The following is a 26,128-nucleotide window of genomic DNA, read 5'->3' as shown; positions in this document are numbered from 1 at the left end:
ACCTTTTAATGTAAACGGGAAAAGCTTCTTTTATTCCATTAAGACTTATGTTAGGGACGTATGAACTATGCCATGATAGGATTCTGAAATGGTGTAAATGTAGCTACTGACACCCAAAAAGCGTTGTGGGTTCTTGTATTGAGCTTAGGAGCGAGCCTGGAATGTAGATTTTCTTTACCTTTTAACACAAGTAAGCTGGTTTTATAACAGCTTTGTATGAGCACACATACAATAAATAGCTCACAAATCTACAATCTCTTTAATTCCATGTTTTAGATTAAAAGCTCATGCGTCACCTTCAAGGATTTAAGTCATCATTTCTTGCCTCAGCTTATATGTTACAATCCCCTGTGAAACTTCTTTTTTTTAGTTTAACGTGGGTGTCCGGGCCAGCTTGCGCGCACCTCGACTAATCCCACGGGCCCTGAAGTTAACGACCATGTAAACCTCCAGTGGCCATCATATGAGCAACCACAGGGCTCGAACCTGAGACCACAGAAGGAGCAAACCTCTTGGTCCCAAACTCTTACCACTGAACCATTACCTAGATAGTTCCCTGTGAAGCTTCTGAACAAGAGCAAACATGGAACTAGTAAATCTAGTCAAATAGCGATCTGCATTATATGGGCTCCCTATTGAACTACAACACCATTCTACGTACCCTGAGATTACAAGTTAACAAAAACTTAAAAGAGATATTGAATTTCTTGTGACTGTCCTCGTAAAACATTATTTATATTAACAATCCTCTCTTTTTTTTTTTTTTTCCGGTCCTTCAATTATTTTGAGTTTTATTTTATTTTCTTTGGTTCTTTAACGTTATATTTATTAAAAATTAGTCTTTATAATTTATTCTTTTTCATTTTCTATAGGAATTTCATAGCCTCGACGAAACGATATGTCATTCAGTTGATTCTTGATTTGTTTGAAATCTATTTGCATTATTATTGTTTGCGCAAGATTGAAAGTTAGGGGATCAAAATTGAATAAGAAAAAAAAATAACCTTTTTATTAAAATAAATTGACCCCTCTACTTTTTAGCTAAATTTTGCTTGGGGTTTTGTTAAAGTTCTTCTTTTATCCTTCTAGTCTGGCGGTCAAATATTTTAATTCAAAACTTTATTATTTTTGTAAGGAAGTTCACAATTCCTATATAATTTAATTTAAAACTCGTGCCAAGTAAGAAACGGACTTCCAGGTTGACTCACATGGTTGAGATAAAAAAAATTAATTGGACAAATACATTTTTTATATTTATTTTATTCCGTCCAAGATTTTTTTATGTTAGTGACATTTGCTTTTAATAGTTATTGAATAAATGGCCGAACAACAAAAGGAATGTTTTTTTAGAGGTAATAAATATTAATAAGAGAAGAGGTTATACTAGCAAATTATTTTGCTTCAATAAAATTTAAATGATTGTTTTTTTATATATAAAAAAGATATTGTCATATAAATAAATAAATAAATAAATAATTTAATAGCTCAGTTGTCTTTTCTTTTTTATTAACATTTATTGTAATAGTATTAATATTTATTGATGTATAAAATTAATACACTTTAAATTTTATTTTTTAAACATGTCAACAACAATTGTCTTTTTTTTTTTTTCTTCGCATTTTGCGACGAAGCAAGGGCTAGGTAACCAGTGCCATGCCAAACAGCTATTGGTTTTAACTAATAACAGTCATTACATATACCCAACCTGCCTTCATTCTCGAAAAAAACAAGTCTGCGTATCTACAGAAAACTCTTAACTTTAAATGGTTGTAGAATTTATTTATGTTGTTTAAAGCTCCAGAATTGAATAAATGATTTCATTTCTAAGTAGGCTCAACAAAGCTGCTTTTATGTCCCACTCATAATCACTTCGTCCTTGAAGACCAAAACCTTGAACAATTCCCTCATCTTTTCCACTGAAGACCGGACCTTTTCTTCCCTAATTTCCAATAAAATATGATCAGAAGCGTAAGCATGCCCACTAGTTCAAAAAGATTCAGGAGATTATGTATTAGCCTAAGCATGTAATAGTAGACAGCAAACAAAACAGCGTGCAAATAAAGTCACAGTCCATAAAATTCACTGAACAATTCATGTCATATCCTCATGTTTATCCACACGTCGCAGACAAGTCTCAGCACGTAGATTTTCCTAATGATATTAGCACAGTCTAAAAACTACCGCCCCTGAGAGCAAGCACAAGATGAAGAACAGAGCCCCCCTCAATATTGTAGTCACGAGCAGTCTTGTCGTCGCCAAGCTGCTTCCCAGCATAAATAAGCCTGCAACCAGAGTCTCAATGGAAGGAATGATATAATAGTGGACCATGTCATCATTCAAGTGTAAGAAAGCAACAAGGGCCATGAAGTGAAACTGGATGATACAATTACTGAAGCAAACTAACAAGGCTCCGCCTAGGATATTGATTACAGACAGTGATATTAAGTCAGGTTTGCCAGGGTTGTATTCGCTATTTAGATAAATGCAGTGACCACATTTCAAAAAACAAAATAGTTGTGGATGGTTTAGGGTAGCAAAAGAATGTAGTGGAATCTTACAGTATGAACCAAGATAATGCAGTCATACTATATAGCATCTCTTAAAATAAATACATGCAACAAGATAGATAATAGACAAACAGATAACGAACTGCCAATTATTTAAAACATGTTCAAAGTACTTATGCAAGAGCATCCCTCCTTTAAGCTTGGCTGTCCAGATAAAAACAGAATGAGATCACAATAGTTACCTTTGTTGCACAGGAGGAATTCCTTCCTTCTCCTCAACACGTTCCTTTATACGGTCAATTGTATCAGTAGGTTCAATGTCAATCTCAATTTCTTTTCCAGTGAGAGTCTTGACTTTGATCATAGTTCCTCCTCTAAGCCTCAAATTCAAGTGAAGTGTTGAACCCTTCTGAATGTTATAATCAGCAAGAGTCCGGCCATCTTCCAATCGCTTACCAGCGAAAAACAACCTCAGCTGGTCTGGAGGGATGCCTTCCTTGTCCTGAACCATACACATCACCAATAGTTAAGCACAAATTCATCAACTCCCGAAAAAAAATAAAAATATAAACCTAAATATCCAAATCTCACAGGGAAACCATTTCGATAGAGAAAAAGAGCTCCAAAAACCAAACAAAAAAATAATCAAAGATTCATGTCAAGTCATGACAAGAAAATCATGAGTAAACTCGTAATAGTTCATTCCTATTGAAAATTCTGAGCTGAACTTCAATGTTACAGGCTTTCCCAAAGCTAATTTCCATTACAACCTAACTAATTTGAGACACTCTTTGCTACGAATTCCTCAATCAACAACATTCAAATATACGATGACTATTGCAAGTAAAAAAACCCTCCTTTTCTCTATATGGAGAGACAAACCAAACCCACGACCAAATATAGTTTTTCCCAGGAAACAAATTATAATACTATATATTAAAACAAAAGGACCCATATAAAAAAAAAAAAAAAGACTATGAACAAGAAACACAAAGGAATCAATTAAAACTAGAGCCCAAAAAAAAGATAAGAAGAAGAAGTCTACCTGAATCTTGGCTTTGACGCTGTCAATGGTGTCACTGCTATCAACCTCAAGAGTGTTTTTACCGACAATGATCTGCATCTTTCTCTGCTTTCTCTTCTCGATTTTCTTCGTTAGAAAAAGAAAAATTGATAGATTGAAGAAAACAATGGGCTAAAATTTTGGTGATGCTTTTTTTTTTTTTTTTTTTGTGGAATATTGGAGGTCAGATTTTATATTGGTGGACCCCACAACTATTCCTCAATTGTGTTGGAAACAGAAGTTCCCAGATATGTTTAATTTTTATTTATTTATTTTAAGAAATTAATTTGAACCTGCCTCCTTTTCATTTTTGCAATGGTATTATTCGCATCATAGTTTTGAAACCCGATGATCTAGTGGGTTAATCTGGAATTTAGCTTACCTGAGCTTGAGATTAGTCCAGATCTAAATAAAAACTCATCGGGAAGTTGACCCGGCGAAATCTAATCGATGAAAATGAACGATGCAAAATTATAGATAAAGAAAAAACTTAATTAAAAAAAAATAATTTTCATCGCATAGCTCCTGTGCCTATAGTACGCCTCCATCCCAAACATGGCGTCCTCTCCGTCAATGGGCTCTACCCTTATCGGCAGCCTTACGTGGTAGGACATTATTAATCTTGTTTGATTCTTTAATCTCCCCGTTAACTAAAGAGTTTTAGTCCTTGTCTCTTTGCCTCCCTGACTGTCCGTCTCCAATCTATTCTCCTTCTACTGATTGCTACCAGAGGTTAGTTCTTCTCTCATATCTTTTAACTCTCTTATTTCTTTCTTAATTACTACTTTCTATTTGATTTTCATGCTAAAAAACCTAAAATAAAAATAAAAATTCCCAACTTGTTTGTGCTTGCTTTCCGGGAAACGTAGCAAAACCGAATTTATTTTCATGCGAATGATGAATTCAGCTCAGAAAAATTATTCTCTCTTGCTATTGAGAACGAATTTGATTAATTTGACATTTTTTTAAAAAATAATTAAACATTTGTAAAAATAAATTTACACCCTTTTTTTGGTGGTAAACAATGAAAAATCAAACAAGCTCCTGAGTTTCAATTGAAAATCTTCATTTTTTTTCTGCTACTAAATAATGAAGAAAATGGCATTCGAAGAAATTCTCAATTTTGAACTATTTGTTGCATTTTGAAGCTGAAAATATGTGAATTTAGCTTACTGATTTTAAGCTAGATGTTCCATTGTATTTAGCTGTTATTTGTTTGCTCCTCTGCTATTCTCCAGTTAGCTGACTTATATCAGTAGTTCTTTTAAAACACAAGTAATCTGTGAATTATTAGTGTATATTTTGTTGGCAATTGAATTGGGTGTTTGATGCTTGGTGCTCTTGTTTTTCTTGGATTCTAGTTAAACAAGTGGTACCAAACTTTCAGTATGCCTAAAAAGAGTTCTTCAAAGAAACAACTAAATGCTGACACGAGTCTAAAAGCAATTTTTTTATTTGATTTTTAAGGGTTGACCCGGGTCAACCCATCTGACCCGTGCCCAATCATTAGACCGGGTCAACTACCGAGTCGGGTTTCAAAACTATGGTTTGGATAGTATTTTAGTACATAAAGATTGAAAATTATAGAGATAAAAAAATATTTGATTGAAAAGATAAAGATAAAGATATAAAAATAAATTTATTTTTATAATAATTTTAGAGTGAATTTATATATTTTAAAAACAGGAGGTACAGAAAAGACATGTTTATAGAGATAATATTTTTTTATTTTTTATTTCTAAAACATCCCTGTAAAAAACTCTCAATTATAAAATTATCTAACTTGTTATAGAATTTATAATTATATATATTGAATGTCCATTGGAATCTCTTAGATTTCATAACTTTTGGGTTTTGTCTTTTGGTTTTCTATAACACTTGAGTTTTCTTCTTCTATAAATAAACTATTTGTCTTGTATTCTAAGCATTGAGAAAAATATACAAGAAAATGTATGAACTTCTCTTTTAAGTTTTATTCTGAATATATATGTTTTTACTAGTTCTTTATTTTTTTGAACACGTTATGAGCACAATCACTTTATTTAATTTATATTGAAATCTTGGCACACACGAACTCTTATGTTACGTGGCTTGTATTAATTTCAATATTTTTTCTCTTTTCATTATTGTTCATACTTTATGGAATATATTTGGCTTTGTAACTTATTTTGATAAATTTTCTTTCCTTTTTATTCATCAAGATTTAAAGTTCCTAAAGAATTAGTATTGTAAGTTTCTAAAGAATTAAATAAATTAAATATAGTTCATGAAGAACAAGTATTTCTAAAGAACTGAATAGTAGTCTTAAAAGATTGGTTTTTTTTCTTTTATATTCATGATTTTATTTAATAAGTTGTTTCTTTTTTATAAATAATGTTGAATCTGATGAAACATGAATTTACTGCTCTTGATATATCTATGAATAAATTTTTGTCATGGATCTTTGACGCTGAGATTCATCTAGAAGTTATGAATCTTGGAGAGACCATCAAAGAAGAAAATAACGTATATTTGCAGGATCACACAAAAGCAATGATTTTCATTTGCCACCATTTTCATGAAGGATTAAAAGTTGAATATCTCACGGTAAAAGATCCTTTTGTTATGTGGAAAATTTTAAAGGAAAGATATGGCAACCAAAAGTTTACTATACTCCCTCAAACTCATTATGATTTGTTGCATCTAAGGTTGCAAGATTTTAAATCGATTAATGAATATAATTCTACTCTTTTTAAAACTACCTCACAGATGAAATTATATGGTGAAAATATCACAGAAAACCAAATGTTAGAGAAAACATTCTCTACTTTTCATGCCTCAAATATCGTCCTGCAGCAACAATATAAAGAATGTAATTTTAAGAGGTATTTGAAATTATTTTCATGTCTTCTTGTGATTGAACAAAATGATGAGTTTTAGATGAAAAATCATCAATCATATCCCACATGTTCTAAATCATTCCCTGAAGTGAATGGAACTTTCGTCCAAAATACAAGAAAGAACTGAGATTATAGATATGGAAAAAATAAATGGAAAAAGAGAAGCAATAGTCCTTTAAAAGGCAACCCATCATACCACCAAAAATAAAGACACAATGAACTCAAACAAGAAAAGGGCAAGAATTTGCATAAACCTAAAAAGAAGTATCATAGGTTTGGTATGCATGATCATTGGTCTCACACTTGTCAAACGCTAAAACATCTTATTGATTTATATCAAGCCTCTCTAAAACAAAATGCAATTGAAACTAATTTTATTCATAAAGATAATTTTAAAGGTCATAATATTTATCTTAATATTTCTGGTCTCTTTAAAAACCCAAATAAAACAGATGGCATATTTAGTGTTAGAATCCTTGGGGATGATTAATATTTTTATTTATAGTAGGATATTTATCTTATTGTATTTTCAATAAAAAATGTCAATTTTATTTCAGTTAAATAATAAACTTTAATTATATTTTGAATAGAGGCATGACTTTTCATGATGAAGATTTATGTCTGGCAGATAGTGCAACAATGCACACAATTATCAAGGAAAATAAATACTTTGAATATTGACATTAACCAAAGCTAATGTCAATACAATATCAGGTCTAGTGGACATGATTAAAGGCTCGGAAAGAGCTAATATTTTGTTACCAATTAACATAAAATTGAGCATCAAAGATGCATTATATTCACCTTAGTACATGAGAAATTTACTTTGTTTTAAAGATATATGTGCTAATGGTTATCATATTGAAACAATAGATGAAGAAAAAAAAAAGAATATCTTTATATTATTTCATGTATTTCAAGTCAGAAGCTTGTACTTGAAAAATTACCTACTTTCTTTTCTAGAATTTATTACACGATCATGAAATCTATTAAAACAAATGTTATGTACACCAGAAGTGTTTCGACCCAAAAATATTTATGCTTTGGCATGATCGAATTGGACATCCAGGATCAATAATGATGTGATGAATTATTAAAAGTTCACATGGGTATCCTTTAAAGAACCTGGAGATTCTTTTACCAAGTAAAAATTCATGCATTGCATGTTCTCAAGGTAAATTAATTACCAAACCATCTTCATCAAAGGTTGTTATAGAATCACTATTTTTTCATAAAAGAATTCAAGGAGATATATATTGTAGTTATTTTATTATATTAATTGATGCATCAAGTAAATGGTCACATGTTTGTTTACTTTCTAGTCAAAATGTTGCATTTGCTATATTAATAGCACATATTATCATACTATGGGTGTAATTTCCTAATTATCCAATAAAAAAAAATTCGATTGGACAATGTCAGTGAGTTTACTTCTGAAGCATTTGATAATTTTTGCACTTCTATTGGAATTGATGTTGAACATCCTGTTACTCATATACATGCTTAAAATGGTCTAGCAAAATTATTTATAAAGCACCTTTAATTAATTACTAGACCATTACTTATGAAATCAAAATTGTCTACATTTATTTGGGGACATGCTATATTACATGCTGCATAATTGCTTAGAATTAGACCAAGTGCTTACAATAAATATTCTCTTTTGCAACTTGTTTTTTGTATACCACCAAATATATTTCATCTACAAACTTTTGGTTATGCAGTATATGTGCACATAGTGCCTCCCCCACAAAGGACAAAAATGGGTCCACAACGTAGAATAAGAATTTATGTTAGTTTTGATTCTCCATTTATTATTAGATTCCTTGAACCTTGAACTAATTATGTTTTTAAAGCTAGTTTTGAAGACTACCATTTTGATGAGAATATTTTCCCATCATTAGAGAAAGAAAAGTTAGTGCTGAAGCATGACAAGAAATTACTTGGAATAATCCAAAGTTATCTCATTTTGATCCAAGGACAAATCAATGTGAACTTGAAGTTCAAAAGATAATTCATTTATAAAATATTGCAAATCGATTACCGGATGTTTTCACCGACAACGAAAAAGTACTTAAATCTCATATTCTAATTGCAAATGCACCATCTAGAATTGAAATCCCTGAAGTAAAAAAAAAAAAAAGAGGCAACATGATAGTAAATGAATCTATACCACATTTGAAGTGCGGAAGACTTGTTGGTGCTAAGGACAAAAATCATAGAAAACAAAAATTACAACAAATAGATGATGGTACTCTTAAAGATTCATCATCCATAAAACAGACGATAAATATTGTGTCAAAATCATTTCCTAATATTGATTCTATTGAAGAGGGACCTCTTGAAGAGACATCTTTTAAAGAGATCTAGGTACTTGGAAAATAATGAGATCTCCATAAATTATGTTCACACATGAGAGATTTTGAATAGAAAGAAAATTGTTATAAATAACATATTTGCATTTAAGGTTGCTTTTGACATCACTAGAAGTGATGATAAAATTGAACCACAAACTGTCAAAGAATGTTGACATAGAAATGATTGGTCAATATGAAAAAATACAATCCATAGACAGTTAAACTTACTTGCAAAATATGAAGTATTTGGACTTGTAGTTCATATGGAAAATAATGAGATATCCATAAACTATGTTCACACATGAGAGATTTTGAATCGAAAGAAAATTATCATAAATAACATAGTTGCATTTAAGGTTGCTTTTGGCATCACTAGAAGTGATGATAAAAGTGAATCACAAACTCTCAAAGAATATTGACATAAAAATGATTGGTCAATGTGAAAAAATGCAAGCCTGTAACAGTTGTTCTTCGATAAGTTTAATTAAGGCATAATTTGTTGTACAAGATTTCTCACAAAGACTTAACATTGATTATGAGGAAACTTATTCTCCAGTTATGGATGCAATCACTTTCAAATTTTTTATTGATTTAGTAGTCGTGTTAATGATCAACTGAACATGATTTAAATATAGTAGATTACCTTGAAACCCTTCTCTTAAGTAATCACCCTCTTGTTTCTAGAGCGACTTAGATAAAACCCAATATTCGGATGCCTCATAGAACTAAACTTCATGATCACCCATCTTGAAACATAATGACCAATTAATTTAGTCAGGATTTCAATTACATTTAGTCTACCCTCTATACCCTAACATAAGTAGAAAACCCTTAAATTTTAGATCTAACTTATTTAAATGGTTAGGGTAAGTTTCGAGTAGTTATTAACTACTAAGACTAGACAAGAGAAGTAGATATGGACCAGGGTGAAGCCCATCGATGTAACTATCTCAAACTTGCTAGCTTCTAAGAGGTTCAAGGTGTTATGAGCTTTAGTCTAGGAACACGCTCATTGGGAAGCCACTACTTCCTCCCTAAAAAGAGTCAACATATGAAAATATATAGTATAAGTATGTAGAGGGTATGGTTCCATATCCAATCCTAGATATAAAGAATAATATAAAAGGTCACCTGTAGGTATATAATAATATATACTCCAATAATTTACACATAAGCAAACATATCATATAAGTCAATCATTTAAAAAAACAAAAAAAAATATCAAGAAATCAACCATATAAACACAAAAGTATAAATCATAAATGATACTTATGATGTACATGAACAACTTAACCCCAAGAGTTATGGTGTCTGGCAGAGTTGTCATCCTTTATTGGCCGTTATCGATTTTGATCCTTGCACATTGTGGGAGTGGTGTTTTAGATAGGAGTCCGGAGTCCCTCTATGAAATGAGATAAATAATGATAACACATCACCCTCTGGATTCACTTTTCCATCATACAGTAAACAATTATCCTACTAATAGGGTTCCTCCTACAGTGACAACATATGATTTTCAATATAAAAAACTATCATGTTTTTTTATCATCTTTATCTGTAAACATGTTTTCGATATATTTTTTTCTCATTATGATATATTATCCCTATTGTTACGAGTGGACCCCATAAAGGCTCAATGAGTATGAGTGGTGCCCTTCGAGCCCATTTTGGACATTTAAAAGAGTAGGTACAAAACCTAATTTTTACCATCCATACGAGTCCAACACCCATTTCATATAAAAGTCAAAATCAATTAAATCTCTAATTTATAGGGATTAACATCAATTTTTCCATTAAAAAACTAAAATCAGCAAAATCTCCTTTTTTAATGATTAACGTCAAGATTATCCTTTGAAAAACCAAAATCGATGAAATCTGCTATTTTTAAGATTAACAATAAAATTTTCAGTTGAAAAATCAAAATCCACAGAATCTCATATTTTTAGGTAAGGGTGATCATTTTCGGTTCGGTATGATTTTTATAAAAAAAGTAACAAAACCGGTTCAAACCGACCGGTTTCGGTTCGGTTCGGTTCAGTTATTTTGGAAAAAACTAGTTTGACTCGGTTTTTTCCTGGTTTGGGTTCGGTTTAGTTCAATATTTTCAGTTTCAGGCTTATAAAACCGAAACCGAACCAGTCGATTTCGGTTTAATCGGTTTTTTTCACGGTTTGGTTTTTTAGGTTATTTGTTTTTCCGGTTTTCTTGATTTTTTGGTTTTTTTGCTCACATCTATTTTTAGGGATTAATGTCAAACTTTTCATTTGAAAAAACAAAATTGATAAAATATCCTATTTTTTGGGTTAACTTTAAAATTTCTCTTGGAAAACCAAAATTGATGAAATTTCCTATTATATAGGATTAATATCAAGATTTCTCATAAAAGAATAAAAAATTTATGAAATCTCCTATTTGGAATTAACGTCATATTTATTTATTAAAAGACCAAAATCGATGAAATCTTTTATTTTTAATGATTAAATTCATTCTTTTTTGTTAAAAAGGTCAACATTGATGAGATCTCCTATATTTAGGTATTAACATGAAATTGTTTTTGATAAAAAGACAAAGATCAACAAAATCTCCTACTTTTAGTAATTAACATCAAACTTATTGATGAGTCTTTGATTGTTTAGGAACGATGTCTTTTTAAAATAAAATAAATCATATAATATGATTAAAATTAAATTTAGACGATTAATGGCATGTGTAAAATAAATTTAGGATAAAACACATAGTTATGATAACCTTTTATTTGAAAGGATACGATAAGATTGATATCTATCTTCTTTTATGAACAACCAATGCTTTACCTAGATCTAAGAAACCAAAGCTTATTTTAAGATTCCTAGCTTTCTTTAGTTACTAGGCGGCTATTCCATTTTGTTTTTTTTTCCCCATTAATTTAGAAGGTCCCAAACATCGTATCGGATGCAACACAATTCATATAAGTTTAATTAAGTAGGAACCCATTTTTATAGCATTAAATATATTAAATTTATGATAACCTTAAGTGGCTTAACAAATTATCCATTAATGAAACTTTGATTTTATGCATATAAAATTAGAAGGTAACAAATCACTATCTTAATATGTACTTAATATATTAAAAAGAGATTCATTATATTAAATAGGTCTCATCCCATGGCATGATTGATATAAGATGCATGACAATTACACACACACCCTTAACATATCATTCTAATTAGATGATTATAGATATATCTAAACTAATTTCCTTAATGTCAAATCCTATATAGTTGTTACACGTCTTTATATGTCTTGTGAGCACCATGATTGTATTCCTTTCCACCATTCTTTCTTCATATTGGATTATAAAAAAAATTTCTATCTAAATTTCTATATTTTTAAATTAAATAAATTTTAAAAAAATAAATAATAAACCTTGAGTTACATTCAAGGAGAATTAGATGAGAAAATAATTTTACATCATAGAAGAAAAATAAAGAAAAAGTAGGGCACATAAACCCCATTTGATATTACAATCATTTAACCAGAAAAAACTCAATTACATTGGTCTTTTAATCATCCATCATGCATAAAAAAAACATTAATATGCATAAAAAAATATTACATGCTTTAATTCTATTTATTTACTTTATTGAAATTTTATAATAATATTCCTAGCATTTAAAAATATTAAGTTAAACTCAATTTTATAATTCCCCAAACTCTACAAAATTTTATTTAATATATTTTCCTTGAAAAACCATTTTCAAGATTTAATAAGAAAATTAATCATATTAAAATTCTTATTAACATCCCAAACTATTTTAAGATGAATTAAATAAAAACTTCTTTTGGCTAGAAAAACTTTCTTTATTTTAGAAAATTTATTTTTCTAAAATAGTATAATTAAAAGTTTTAATTAAATCCTAATCCAATTAAGATAATAAAAAATATTTTTTGAAGGACGAGCTGCTGTATAGATAAAGAAGGACGGGTTGTTAAAGCTGCTAATGTTGCTGTCGGGGTCTGTTACTGGCTGGAGAAGAGTGTGTGTGAGAGAGAGAGCGCGACGTGAAAGGAAGTCTAACGGCTGGAAAGGGGAACCCTAATATATATATATATATATATGACATTCTGATATGCTCGAGTAGCATCATGACTTGGTCATCATCTTAAGGGTTTTCACAACAATTAATGTTGTCTTAAAAGACTTCGTGTATCTCTTAAATGCTTACACCTTTCTCTGCATAGAAACATTATAATATGAAGACAAGAATAAATGTATCCTTAGACTAAATAATACTTACACCTTCCTTTCCATGGTAGTAATTTTTGTTTTGTTTTCAGAATGATTGTTTTTTTCCCCCTGGTAAGCGAGTAAATGCAGATTTCCAGCCCATTTCACATGTTTCCCTAAGAAGCTGAAAGAAGTTTCCATTCGAGAAAATTCATAGCGAGGTGTAAGTATACCTTCGTGCTTTGAAATTCGTAAATTTACCCCTGTTAGTCACACTTTCAATTTGCAGTCTCCAAGCGGCGTAGCGTATGGTAAAGGACTTGAAATCTGTACAGCAGATCTCGAGTTCGAGTCAGGACGTGCATCTTTTATAAGAGCCTGAGACAGCCGGAGTTTTACTTACTCACCTGAACCCACAATGTACGCTTTCCAGAAGATAGGGTTTCCTTGAATAAAATAAAATAAAATAAAATTTAAGTTCATTGGTTGTCCACCATGTGTAAAACATCAAAGTGGATGAAGGACCATGTCTACCCACAAATTGAAGGTGTCCGGTTGATTTTTTAAAACTGACGATAAAGGTGTTCATTCCACCAATTCATAAAATTAATCGCAGAAGAAAATAATAGATTTTCATTGAAAAGAAAAAAGATTGAAATAATCTCTTTCTACTCCTAAGTTCTAAGTTCTGACCAATTCTAATGTTTGGCATTTAGTAAAGAATTGAATTCCATTAATTTTAAATAAAGATATTTGCAAATCACACCAAAAAAAGACTAGAGTTGGTTGAGTTTAAATTTATTGAATAGGCCCGCCTCTTTGCAAAAACGCAAAACAGAGGCATAATATATTATAATTATATTAAAGAAATTAATGTGGATTGTTAGATAATTCACTATGCATGCATTATAATAGTGTTTTATGATTTTTATATTTTGTTATTAATTTTTTTTTAATTTCATCATTTATTATTGTGTTGATTAGAATTTAAAATTGATAATTTGTTTTTACTTTCTTTTTATATTATTACTGAGATCTCAGACGAATTGGTACTTGATTTCATGAAAAGGTATTTAATTTAGTCATTTACATGAAATTAAAAATGAAAGTACTGAAATTGAAGAAAAGGGAAAATAAAATGCCTTTTATTTTTTTTAAAGGCGTAAATTCTGGCTTTTCACCCTTCAATCGCTATTTTTTTTATGCTTGAGTTAAAACAATGATACAATTTTATTGTCTTAAAAGGATTGAAAATTAGAAGATTGAGATTATATTAGTGAAATACTTAAAAGTTTTTTAAAGAAAAAACATCTTTCATCTGAGTCTCTAAGTTTGAGAGAGAAGAGAGAGAGAGAGAGAGAGTCATTATATTATGACGAAAGAGAGAAAGTTGACAAACGCTAATTTTTCAATTATAAAACTTGTCATTCTTGATGTCAATGGACTCTATTTAATTAGGAGATTTTTATTTCTATTTTCTTTTCCATTTATCTTTTCTAAAAAGAGTAGATCAACTTTCTAAATCTTATTTTAATTTGGGTTTAGTTTTTGTTTTTAAGCCGAATTAAATGGTGATTTAATACCAAAAGTAGGTTTTCAAGTTCCTAGGGTATTTTTGGTGGAAAAATTGGAACAAAATGGTTTTTTTTTTAACCCTTGGAGGGTGGCTGCATAATTTTTAGCCACCAAATGTGGCTAAAATCTGTGAAAATAAATGACGTGTTGCCTGTTTTTCTTTTAATGAGGTGAGGCGGACGATATATAGTTTGCCCCTAAAACAAATAAAAAACATTAACAAGCCTAGGCTCATGGGTCAAGTAGGCTCGCACTATTGGGCTTTTCAGTTTTTTTACTAAAAATATAACATGAAATAAAACTTGAACATTACAAAAAAACAAAGTAAGAGCAAAATCTTGATTCTAAAACCAAGATGCCTAAATGTATGGCAAATGCCTTTTTTTATAGGCTAAAAAGTATTATTCATTTGGTAATTAACTATTGACTTAGTGGTTTTGGTATGGATTTGTTGTCTGGATGAAATGACATTGCTACAATAAGAAGTTGGCAAAGTGGTCTTCATGAAAGTTGTAGGAATCTGTCTAAGCTTTCCACCAAGAAATGAATGAGCTCATTTAGACTTCTAGAACTCTAGCTATGGAGTGAACATTGAATAGTATTTGGGCTGCAGGACAGATTCCGACTTCTCTTTTGATGTTAAGATTTGAACTCTAAAACGACGGAATTAAGTCTTGGACCTTTCATGAATGTTTTAGGCCTGTGTCATAGCTTTTTCATCAAGATAAACCAGACATAAATCCAAGGTTTACAGCTCCAGTTATTACCCAATAACCGAATGGTGTTCGTGTTTGAATTGAACCATCATCTCTTCTCTAAGTTTAGCCATTTCTTTGTCCTTTCACTTTCAATAGTTAATCACATCAATCAATCATTTGAATTGTGAGATATGTCTTCATTTAAAATGAGCATTCACCATATATTAAAGTTATCTTATATTATCAGACTTGTTATTATAAAACATGCTCAAGTCAGAGAATTTAATGATATTTTAAGTGCAATATGATGATATAAAACCTTAATGAGAATGCACTTTTATGTACTAATCATTTGACGGGTTAATCTTTTTTTTTTCAATTTCAATTTCTTCTTTTAACATTTGATTTGTTGGAGATTGAACTTCTTGATTTTTTTTAATTTGCTTTCTATAAGGTTATCTGAGTCTCATGATCTAATTCAACGGGTTTGGCAAGTTAATCAAGTTAACTTAGTTTTTTCTTTTTTCATTTTTTAATTGAGTTTTTTTTTCAATTTCATCTTATATCATTTTATTGATTAGGAATCGAGCTTTCTAATTTATTTTAGTTTATTTTCTATAAGGTTATCTTGATCTCATTACTCAAGTCACGAGTTTGGTAGGCTATCTCAAGTCAATTTTGTAGCCTTTTTTTAAATTGATTTTTTTTTTTCAATTTCATCTTTGAACATTTGGTTGATTAAGAATTTTGCTTCATAATTTGTTTTTAGTTTTTTTTTCTATGGCATTATCCTAATCTCACGACTTAAGTCGCAGGTTTGGTAGGTTAAAAGGTTGACTTGTGTTGTTTTTTTTTTGTTTGATTTCTATGACATTATCCTAGTCTTATGAACTAGACAATGAGTTTGACAAATTAACTTGGGTTGTTTATTTTTGTGTTTTTTTTAATTTATTTTCTTTTTCAATTTTACCCTCAACATTGAGTTAAGAATAGAGTTTCATAATTTCTTTTTATTTACTTTCAATGAGATTATCCTAATCTTATGACCCGAGTCGCAGGTTTGACAGGATAAATCAGGCTATGTTTTAGATTTTTTTTATTTGTTTAAGTTCATCCTAACAATATTTGATTGATTGAGAATTAGGTTTCATAATTTGCTTCAATTTTGTTTTTTATGGGTTTACCATGGTCTAATGATCAAGATTGTAGATTCGAAAAGTTAAACTCATATCAATCTAATATGTTTTTATTTCAATATTTTTTTTAAAACAAATATGCTTGAATCACTATACGTTATCATATAAGAAATGAATTGGTAGGTAATACGCTAAGATCAATCAATGTTCGAACATGGAGCCTTTCTTTCTCGATCATCTAGCTTAATTTTAGGGTGTGTTTGTGAGAGTTTCTGCTTTTGTTTTTTAGTGCCTTTGGCTTGAAAAAACATCAAATTAATGCTTTTTTAAATATTTTCTAATGATTTTGATGTGCTGATGTTAAAAATAAAAAATAAATCTTAAAAAAATTCATTTTAATGTATTTTCAAGCGAAAAAACTATTGTAAAAAACACTTTACACCACAATTTCAAACACACACTTAGAGGCCATTTGAAACTATGTTCCAAACGACGTTACACAAAATTTTAAAATTTATTTTGTTTACTTAATTTTTTTAATGATTTTGGATCATTTTGATATGATAATGTCAAAAATAATTTTTTTTTAAAATGAAAAAAAAAACATTATTTTGATTTATTTTTAAGTGAAAAACACTTTGAAAAACAATCGCTACCACACTTTCAAACACTAAGGTAAAATAGAGTCTAAGTAGATTCTGATTCTTGCGGTTGTAACACCATCAAATTCTAAACTCAAGCACGTAAAATAGAGTCTAGAACCAAAGCTATGAATTTATTATCAGACTAAATTAATATAGAAAAGAAATGGCATATTCAATCTGTGGATTTGAGGTTCAAGTTTGGCAACTAATATTTTTATCAAGTGGCATATATGTGTTTAATTACCATCATTTTCACAATTATACAAGTTTTGATCATGATATAGGTTTGATGAGATGACATGTTCGCGCGCTGTCGCGGGCTTATAAAACAAATGCACTTGATAATGTTATAATTGTGAATCAATGCTAGATAAGTAATAGAAATTAAAGGAATGATGGAGCAAATATTTCATGATGGAAAAAAAAGTTGTGTTGGTGATCAAAAACTTAGAGAGTGATCAAAATGATTTGTAGCAATCTATAGTGTTTTGTGAGAAAAGATACAGTGCTTTCGCCACATGATTTAACTTTTCAGTTAATAAAAAGAAAAAAAAATTACAAAGCTAAATTCTCTACCAACTTAATATTAAAAAAAAAACCAACAAAGATAATTTTGGTAGGAAAAAAACCCATGAGAAAAAACGTTGTAGCAATTGACAATGTTTTGTGAGGAAAACTATAGCGCTTTTCCCAATAAAATAAAATAAAAAACCATTTAGAGAAATATTGTAGCAATCCACAGTGTTTTGTGAGAAAAACTACAACGCTTTCCTTATATTATTTAGCTTTATTGTAATTGTAATTCTTAACCAACTCCATATTAAAAAAAAAATCGACAAAGATAATATTGAAAAAAATCATAAAAAAATCACATGGGAAAACACTACAACAATTCACAGTGTTTTAAAGAAAAAAAATTACAAAGATAAATTCTTAATCAGCTCAATATTAAAAAAAAAATCGACAGAGACAATTTTAGAAAAAAAAAAACAAAACAAACAGCAAACAAAGGAAAAACAATCATGTTGGAAACACTGTAGCAATTCACAGTGTTTCGTGATGAAAGCTACAATGCTTCCTCACATGATTTAGCCTTATTTGTAATGACTTGTAATTGTAATTCACAAACAACTCAATATTAAAAAAATAAAATTGAAAAAGATAATTTGAAAAAAATTATAACAAAAAAAACCATGCAGAGAGATACTGTAGTAATCCACAATGTTTTATGAGCAAAGCTACAATGCTTTCCCCACATGATTAAGCTTTATTACAAAGTTAAATTCTAACCAACTCAATATTAAAAAAAAAAAATCGATGAAGATAATTTTGGAAAAAAATATCACAAAAAAAGAAAACACAAAAGAAACTGGAAAAAAACCGTGTGAGGAAAAACTGTATCAATCTATAGTGTTTTGTGAGGAAAAACTTGTATTTACTTGTAATTGCAATTCTTAACCAGCTTAATATTTAAACAATAAAATTGACAAAGATAATTTTAGGAAAAAACATAACAAAAACAGAAAAAAACCATGTGGGAAAAAACATTGTAGCAAGCAACAGTAATTTTCGAGGAAAGTTACAGTGCTTTCCTCACATATTGTAACCGTAATTTTTAACTAGCTCAATATTAAAAAATAAAATAAAAAAAGATAATTTCGGAAAAAATCATAAAAAAACCATGCGGAGAAACACTGTAGCAATCAACAATGTTTAAAAGAAAAAAAAATTACAAAACTAAATTCTCAATCAGCTCCATACTAAAAAAAAATCGACAAATATAATTTTGAAAAATAAAGAAATAAAATAGAAAAATTATGTGGAAAAACATCGCAACAATCCACGGTATTTTAAAGAAAAAAATTACAAAGCAAAAATTTTAATCAGATCAATATTTAAAAAGTAAAATCAACAAAAATGAGTTTGGAAAAAAAAAAAATGAAAAAAAAAGAAAAAGTAGGAAAGTTGAAAAAAAATAATTTTAAAAAAAATAATTTTGAAAAAAAAAGGGAGGGGGGAATACTGTGAATTACTGTTGTAATCCACAGTATTTTAATTTATGTGTGGGGAATAGTGATTCACTGTTAATTTAGAGTATGTTGTAATGTAGATTTCTTCAATTAATGTATCAGGGTGAAATTGTAATATTTCTTGTGGTCGTGTGATTATTCTATCTACACATCCTGGCATAAAAAAAAACAACTTGACGTGGCATCTTATAATTTGATAACATGATATTATTAGAAAAACCAGCAGCCTGCTGGAGGACTAGTTTACTTAGTTACTATTGCTTAATTTTCTTTACACAACAATAGTCAATTTTCTTTTTTATTTTTATTTTAAGTATTATTAAGGATGATAATTTAACTTGAATATGGTAATCATTAACATGAACCGATCTAAACAAGTTGTTTTTTTTATATATATAGTTATTTATTTAATGAGTAAGATATGAAATATATATTACTCTTTTATTTTATCTTGAATTATAAATAGTTTATTTCTAAACCTGTATTCTGAAGCTTAATGAAACCTATTTTCATTATAGAAAAAAAGGTAAAACTGGGGTTCAAGCTGTCTACACGACTGAAGGAGGGGCTTGGGATGATCAACAAAAATATAAGAAAAAAAAGGTTAAATAGATAATTCTTAGAATTGAAGGGGATGCATCTAAATATCCAAAATTATGAGCCAAAAATGTCGACTGGATATCAAAGCATTAAATGCTTCCATTTACATAGACGCCTTCCTTTTTTTATTACTTCTCCCCAACTTCATCCGCATGCCATAATTAAATCATTAAGCAACACAATAGAAAAAACAATTAATTAATGAAGTAGAATTATAATATTCAAAATTCTTTCAACATAGAAGTGGTAAGAAAAGAAAAAAAAAAAAAACACTACTAGTTAATACCAACTTTTCTAAATTTTTATAACATATTCCCCCTCCCCTCTCATATATATATACGTATATATTATTGATAAATGAATCTCTATTTAATACAAAGCAACCCCACTCTCCCCCCCTCTCTCTAATTGTTGTTGAAGAAGAAGAGCCTTTTTTTTCTGGTGAATATGGCAGCTGAGGTGAGTTCTCTGGTAAGGCTTTTTAGTGGATACAAGGATGACAGGAATGCCGGGAGTGAACCCGGTGGAGCAAAATCAACAGCTTTGATCACCAGGGACTTGCTTGGTGGTGCTACTTTAGAGACTGAATCTCTAGAATTGGACCTTGATTTGCAAGTGCCAAGTGGCTGGGAAAAACGGTTGGACTTGAAGGTAAATTGGTGTTCTTATCTGGGTTCTGTTTGTTTCTTGAGAAAATAGCAAGGAAAAGAACATCAAAGGGTTTCAAGATCCTATGATGATCATCATAATCTTTTCAAGGTTCATGAGATATACTTTTTTGGGTTTGTTTAACTTCTTGAGAGTATCTGGTTATATATTCCTAGGAAAAACAGAGTTTTTTTAATGTACAAAAAGAGATTTTATATATGTGTTTCATGACATTTACTTGTTATGATTCTTATTTCTTTTCCCTGTTTTCTTTGAAGGTAGAAATCCTAAGGGTTCAACAATTTCCTTCCATTTATGCAAATACATCTTTTTATTACATGGCTGCACTTAAATGTTTAGTGATTTATCTAATTTGAATTTCTCTGCTTTGTTTGATATCCTCTGATTGATTTCCGAGAAACTGGAGGAATGGGAAATGAGAGTCCAATCAATTGATTTTCTTTTAGTGCCAGCTTTTGGCTTTCATGGGAACTATATATGCAGACAGAGGCTTTCTTTAAGTTTTTCTGAGCAATTTAATTCCCCAACTTTTCCAGCAATCAAACAGTTTTATTTATTTCTAGGAGTAATCAAACATTAGATTGCTCCCTTTTCTTTTCTTTCTTTCTCTTTTTTTTTGATAAAGGGTTTAAAGTTCTACGCATCCTTTCAACATAAGTAATAATCAAATGCTATAGTGCCATTAAATGCTCTTCAATGCTTAGCAACTTGTAAGTTATTTCCTCCACCTTCTCTTCAATAAATTCCGATCATCTATTTAATTTCTGATATACTTCAACTTCAGAATTAAATCCATCATTAATGTCATGGCCAGTAAAAAAATCAATTTTCTTTCTTATTAATCTTTTATTTTATTGGTTGCAGTCAGGAAAGGTTTACTTGCAAAGATGCAACCCCTCAAATTCACCCTCATCATCCTCAGATTACAGGCACCAAACCAATCAAACAGTGGCGAAGCTTCAAGATTTAAATTTCCCGCCTTCGCCCTCCAAGACGACATTAAACCTTTTTGATGAAGGTAACTTGGAACTGAAGTTAGTCGCATCACCATCGTCAAGCAGTTACCGTAGTGTTTGCACTCTAGATAGTGTAAAATCGGCACTCGAAAGAGCTGAGAGAGAACTAGGAAGGAAGCGATCCGCATCGCTATGGAAATCATCAATGTCACCTCCGTATTCATCATCATCATCCTGTATAAGAGAAATTCAAGAGGGGGGAAATGATGAGAAGCTAGGAGCACCATCCCCAGCTGCGGCAGGATGTCCCGGTTGCTTATCGTACGTGTTGATAATGAAAAACAATCCAAAATGTCCTAGATGCAATTCAGCTGTTCCCATGCCAATGGTGAAGAAGCCTAGGATCGATCTCAACATATCAATTTGAGATTATTGTTGTCAAAATTAGTGATAAAAGGCCTGAGATCGATTAACTGGATGTTAATTTATGATTTTTGTGAATGATAGATGGAATTTGAAGGGGGCCTGAAAAGAATAGGAATTAATGTTATGTAAAGAAGATTTTATGGTTTTATTAGGCATATCAAATGGTAGAAAAAATATTTCATCTTCAACCCTTCCATATATATGCCAAGAGTGAAGGCGGCTTATTTTATTTTTTTAGGAACTAAATGGCTCATGTGTAACCACGTGTTGTTTCTTTTATTTGTCTTTTAATATTTGTAGACATTTCAACTGTTTCATCTCCGATGGCCTTTCACACAAATTCCTTGAACATTAAAACTTATGCGTGTTTCATGTTTAAAGCAATTAATTAACTACCAAAATTATGCTGAAATATTCTCTCAATATTTAAATATTGATTTCTAATTATACCAATGAAATCATGAACGATTACTGTCCGTTAGAAAACTTATCGTAAATGATTTCTCTTTCGCCGTCCATTCTGTCTGTATTATAATCACCGATGAATTTATGGGCGAAAAAAACACACTAAACAAAAAATATTTACCGGCGTTATTTCGTTGGCATTTCCATCGGTAAAGATGGCATATCACCGATAAAAAAAACCGTTTATAATTCCATCGGTGATTTATTTTCATATTACCAATGGAATTAACTTGTCGGTGATTAAATAGTGTCAGTGACATTTCCTATAATTATTTTCCAACTCTCTAGAATTTTTTGACATACTTTTTCCATTGATAAGTCCATTAGTAAGTTGTTAAAATATAAATCTTTTTTTAAAATCTAATAAACATAGTAGAAAAAATTTAAAAGAAAATAAAAAATCAAATATTTATATAGATTTAAATTAAAAAAATTAAATTAAAATAAAAAATCAAATACATATTACAAATTTAAAAATTCATCAGTTTAAATACAAAAGAGAGGGGAGGGGGAGGAGGAGGAGGCGGATCTTTGCCAGGACTGGGGGTGATAAGGTGGACCACATATATCACCTAAGTGTGATTTCAACTCCATGTATAATCTCTGGAGCTCGATAGTCTCAACACTAAGTCGTTCTGTCTGAGCAACATGATAGGTCTCTGAGATACAACTTGTTGTTTAAAATCACGTGGAACTCTGGAAATTGAGTGCTTGGAGTTGATTGCGAGCATCCAACGGCTGAAACACTTTGGGTCGTCTGTAACTCCTCGACTGTAGTGTTTGAGATACCGTAAACTTTATTTTTATTGGGTTCACCAGACAATCCTACCTCCAACCACAAATCTAGATCAAGTTATGGATGAGTCGAATGATTGCCTTTGTATCTCTCCTGTAACCAAGTGTTATATGTTTCCTGGAAGAAAAAAAAGTCAGCTAATTCAAAAAAATAATAACATAAAAAAAGAAACTGTTGAAATCTAACATACTATGAACTTCTGAGCTCGATTATCCATGAGTTGTTGCATCCCTTTCTGACGGTCATCATTTCGCATGTGAGTTTCTATAAAAAGAGAGAGGCTACTTGTGCCTCATCTGCCTGTTCATGGTTGTCACCTAATGACTCATGGCTGTCAGAAGTGCTGCTGAAGAACCAGCAACAATCTTGTCTGTACGATGCACTACTGACTTTCCTCTTAGCATATACACAAATTAAAGGATTGAAAAAGGTAATAACATTCCTTTAAAAAAAAAAATCAGCAGCACCTCTTCTATAGAAGAAACCACCCACAATTGAACGACCTGTAAATACGCATCAATGATATATAGTCACAAATCAGTTAATTTTATTTATGACAATTCCTTGTTGCTGTCGATTTAAAAATAAAAAAAGAAACCTCATAAAAATATGAGGAATCAACTAAGGTTTTATTTTTGCTAACAATTTGGTTAATTTGTAAAACTTTTAAAAATTATATAAACTAGTGATTTGACCAAAATTAACATGTGTTTTCTACCTACAAATTATTTGTATAATTAATTTCACAACAATATAAATCACCATTTTAACCAAAAATAAATTACAACCTATGCAATCAAACTTCCATCTTCTTAACTACCCGGACATATAATTCTTACTATAATGCTTTATTAACTTCTCAAATAACAAATCAATATTTTGTATTCTTCCACTATATTGAGAGAAAACATTTCCCACCCTCATTTCACTTCAAACTTAAACACGTCCGTGATAACTGCACACGAGTCATTGTGATTCATTAAACCTAAAATTGTTGGAATCTATGCAAAATAGCATTTGATATATATTGCGTTTTTTTTTTGTTATAATACATATTGCGTTCTTAACTTCTGCACTTAAACTTGAAATATCTAGCTGGCATAAGCTATCCCATCACGTACACCTACTACCTTTCTATTCATTTTACTTAAGCTTTTCTTAGTGCCTTACAAATGAAATTTTTCTCAAACCTGTAATTTCTATACCTATTTGCTTTTAAAGATTCTTCTAGTACTATGATTCAGAATCTCTTCACAGATTTATAATGCCTGGCTTATTGCCTTACATATATAGTTTTGCTCAAGCTTTTAAACAACATTGCTCAATTTATTTCCATATTAATTTTAGTATTCTTCCACTTTTTTCTATCTTTTTTTTTCCTCCCCGTTCATTGCTATCAACAAGCACATACACTCCTCAATATATTTAATAAAAACACAATAAAAACATCAAAGATAAAAACACAATGACAATTGTTTTAAGAAAAGGAAGAAGAACTCCAGCCTCATACACATCCCCAATGACAAGTTGTAAGCCATGAGTATCACCGACCAACAAAAATAAAGAGCAACAAATGATCTGAATGGATTGAATCTATTTGTACATAACTCAAGATATAAGTTTCTTAGTTCCATTGAAAACTAATGATTCACTCTATTAAAAAATTTACAGACTTCACCATTAGAAGGGTGAACCATGACTCCATGCACCACATCATGTGAATGATGCCATATCATGTGCTCAACAGTCTTTGAAGACATGAATAACCTTTACATTCTAAGAGTGATTAAAAAGTATCTAAGTTTTCTATGTGTGACAACAACCCTTCCCCTGCCAGTTTTGGGTATATAACGAGCATACCCACAGGTTCTGTACTCGGTCAAATCTTTATTTTTAAGGTAGTACAACATGCAAAAGTCTGGACACATGTCAATTTTCTAGTATTCTAGGCCAAAGGGTTTCATCATAAACTTAGCAATATAAAAGCTCCTTTTCAGCCTATTACCTTCAGGTAAAATACTTCTCACTCATTCGATGATTCTATCGTAACCAACATCACTCAACTTATAATCTGACTTGAGGTGAACACTTGTGCAACAACCAATAATTTACTATGATTTGTGCACACATCCCATAATAGTTCGTTATAGTCTTTCAAAAGATTAAAAAACTTGGTTACGTCTGCATCTGATTCTTAATCTATGATTGAACATTCACCTGCATAACCCTGATTTATTCTCATCGCATCTATAACTATATTCCTATAAGGATTACTATTGTCATTTACAACTCCATGCACATTGCTAAAACTAGAAGTTGACCCAATACCATGGTCTCATAAGAAAACCAACACAAGTATTTCTCCATGAAATCTTTTTGTAAAAAATGCATTGTTACAACATCTGGATCGAGAAACTTTTTTATTTTTACATCTCTTACATGGACATCTAATGTCACCCCCACTAATATTTCTCATACTAGATAGTGTGCAACTAATAAAACCCTCGATCCCATTATAATAATCCATCATATACAATCCTTCAGGTGAAACTCGATACATCCAAGAACGATCATCCATTACTTATATATATCAAACCTATATAGAATATTGATGACAACATGTATTAATCAATTATGTGAACTAAATAAATTAGTTAACATTGGTTTAACTCAAACTTATTAAATCTATTTTAATACTACTCTTAAATTAGTATCAAATATCTAAACAAATTCAAATTCCTCAATATTTACTAAAATTTCCAACTCAATAATAAAATTGACAAAATATAAAACATATCCATTAAATAAACAATTATTTATTTCATTACAAAACACCTAAGTCACAAAATCAAAATCAATTTCATCAAATTACAAAATATACAATTTTTTTTATCTCAAACAAACCTTAACATGTACAAATCATACATTCATAAAACAAAATTTTATGGGAAAAAACTATAAAACAAGTAAATACATAGACAAACTACATATACTATAAAAATATGCAATAAAAATTAACATTTTAAAAATGAGTTCAAACAAAAAATGGATAATTTTGCTTACTTGATGTGAGGAATAAAAAAAAATAGAACTAGAAAGATGCTGACAAAGTGAATGTTA

At 30.2% G+C, this 26,128-nt stretch overlaps 2 protein-coding genes across 4 annotated transcripts; one reads left to right on the top strand and one right to left on the bottom strand.

Annotated features, from left to right (window-relative positions):
- Positions 1 to 1,654: 1,654 nt before the first annotated feature.
- LOC7462564 (ubiquitin-NEDD8-like protein RUB2) lies at positions 1,655 to 3,737 on the bottom strand. Of its 3 annotated transcripts, none has more exons than XM_024605120.2 (3): positions 3,553 to 3,737; positions 2,750 to 3,009; positions 1,655 to 1,939 (listed from the first exon to the last, which is right to left on the bottom strand). In XM_024605120.2, the coding sequence occupies exons 1-3, from the start codon at positions 3,628 to 3,630 to the stop codon at positions 1,849 to 1,851; spliced, it is 429 nt and encodes a 142-aa protein (XP_024460888.1). In that variant the 5' UTR covers positions 3,631 to 3,737; the 3' UTR covers positions 1,655 to 1,848. The 3 variants fall into 3 exon arrangements, with proteins under 3 accessions (XP_024460888.1, XP_024460889.1, XP_002310680.1); XM_024605121.2 differs by lacking the exon at positions 1,655 to 1,939 and adding an exon at positions 1,983 to 2,295; XM_002310644.4 differs by lacking the exon at positions 1,655 to 1,939 and adding an exon at positions 1,983 to 2,282 and having other exon boundaries at positions 3,553 to 3,730.
- Positions 3,738 to 20,062: 16,325 nt separating this feature from the next.
- On the top strand, positions 20,063 to 21,935 carry LOC7462565 (uncharacterized). The gene is made up of 2 exons (XM_002310059.4): positions 20,063 to 20,347; positions 21,230 to 21,935. The coding sequence occupies exons 1-2, from the start codon at positions 20,144 to 20,146 to the stop codon at positions 21,746 to 21,748; spliced, it is 723 nt and encodes a 240-aa protein (XP_002310095.3). The 5' UTR covers positions 20,063 to 20,143; the 3' UTR covers positions 21,749 to 21,935.
- Positions 21,936 to 26,128: the final 4,193 nt, after the last annotated feature.

This window comes from Populus trichocarpa, chromosome 7, assembly GCF_000002775.5.
Source record: "Populus trichocarpa isolate Nisqually-1 chromosome 7, P.trichocarpa_v4.1, whole genome shotgun sequence".
Lineage (NCBI taxonomy): Eukaryota > Viridiplantae > Streptophyta > Magnoliopsida > Malpighiales > Salicaceae > Populus > Populus trichocarpa.
Note: the sequence above shows the minus strand (reverse complement) of the source record. Positions and strands in the feature narration are given on the sequence as shown.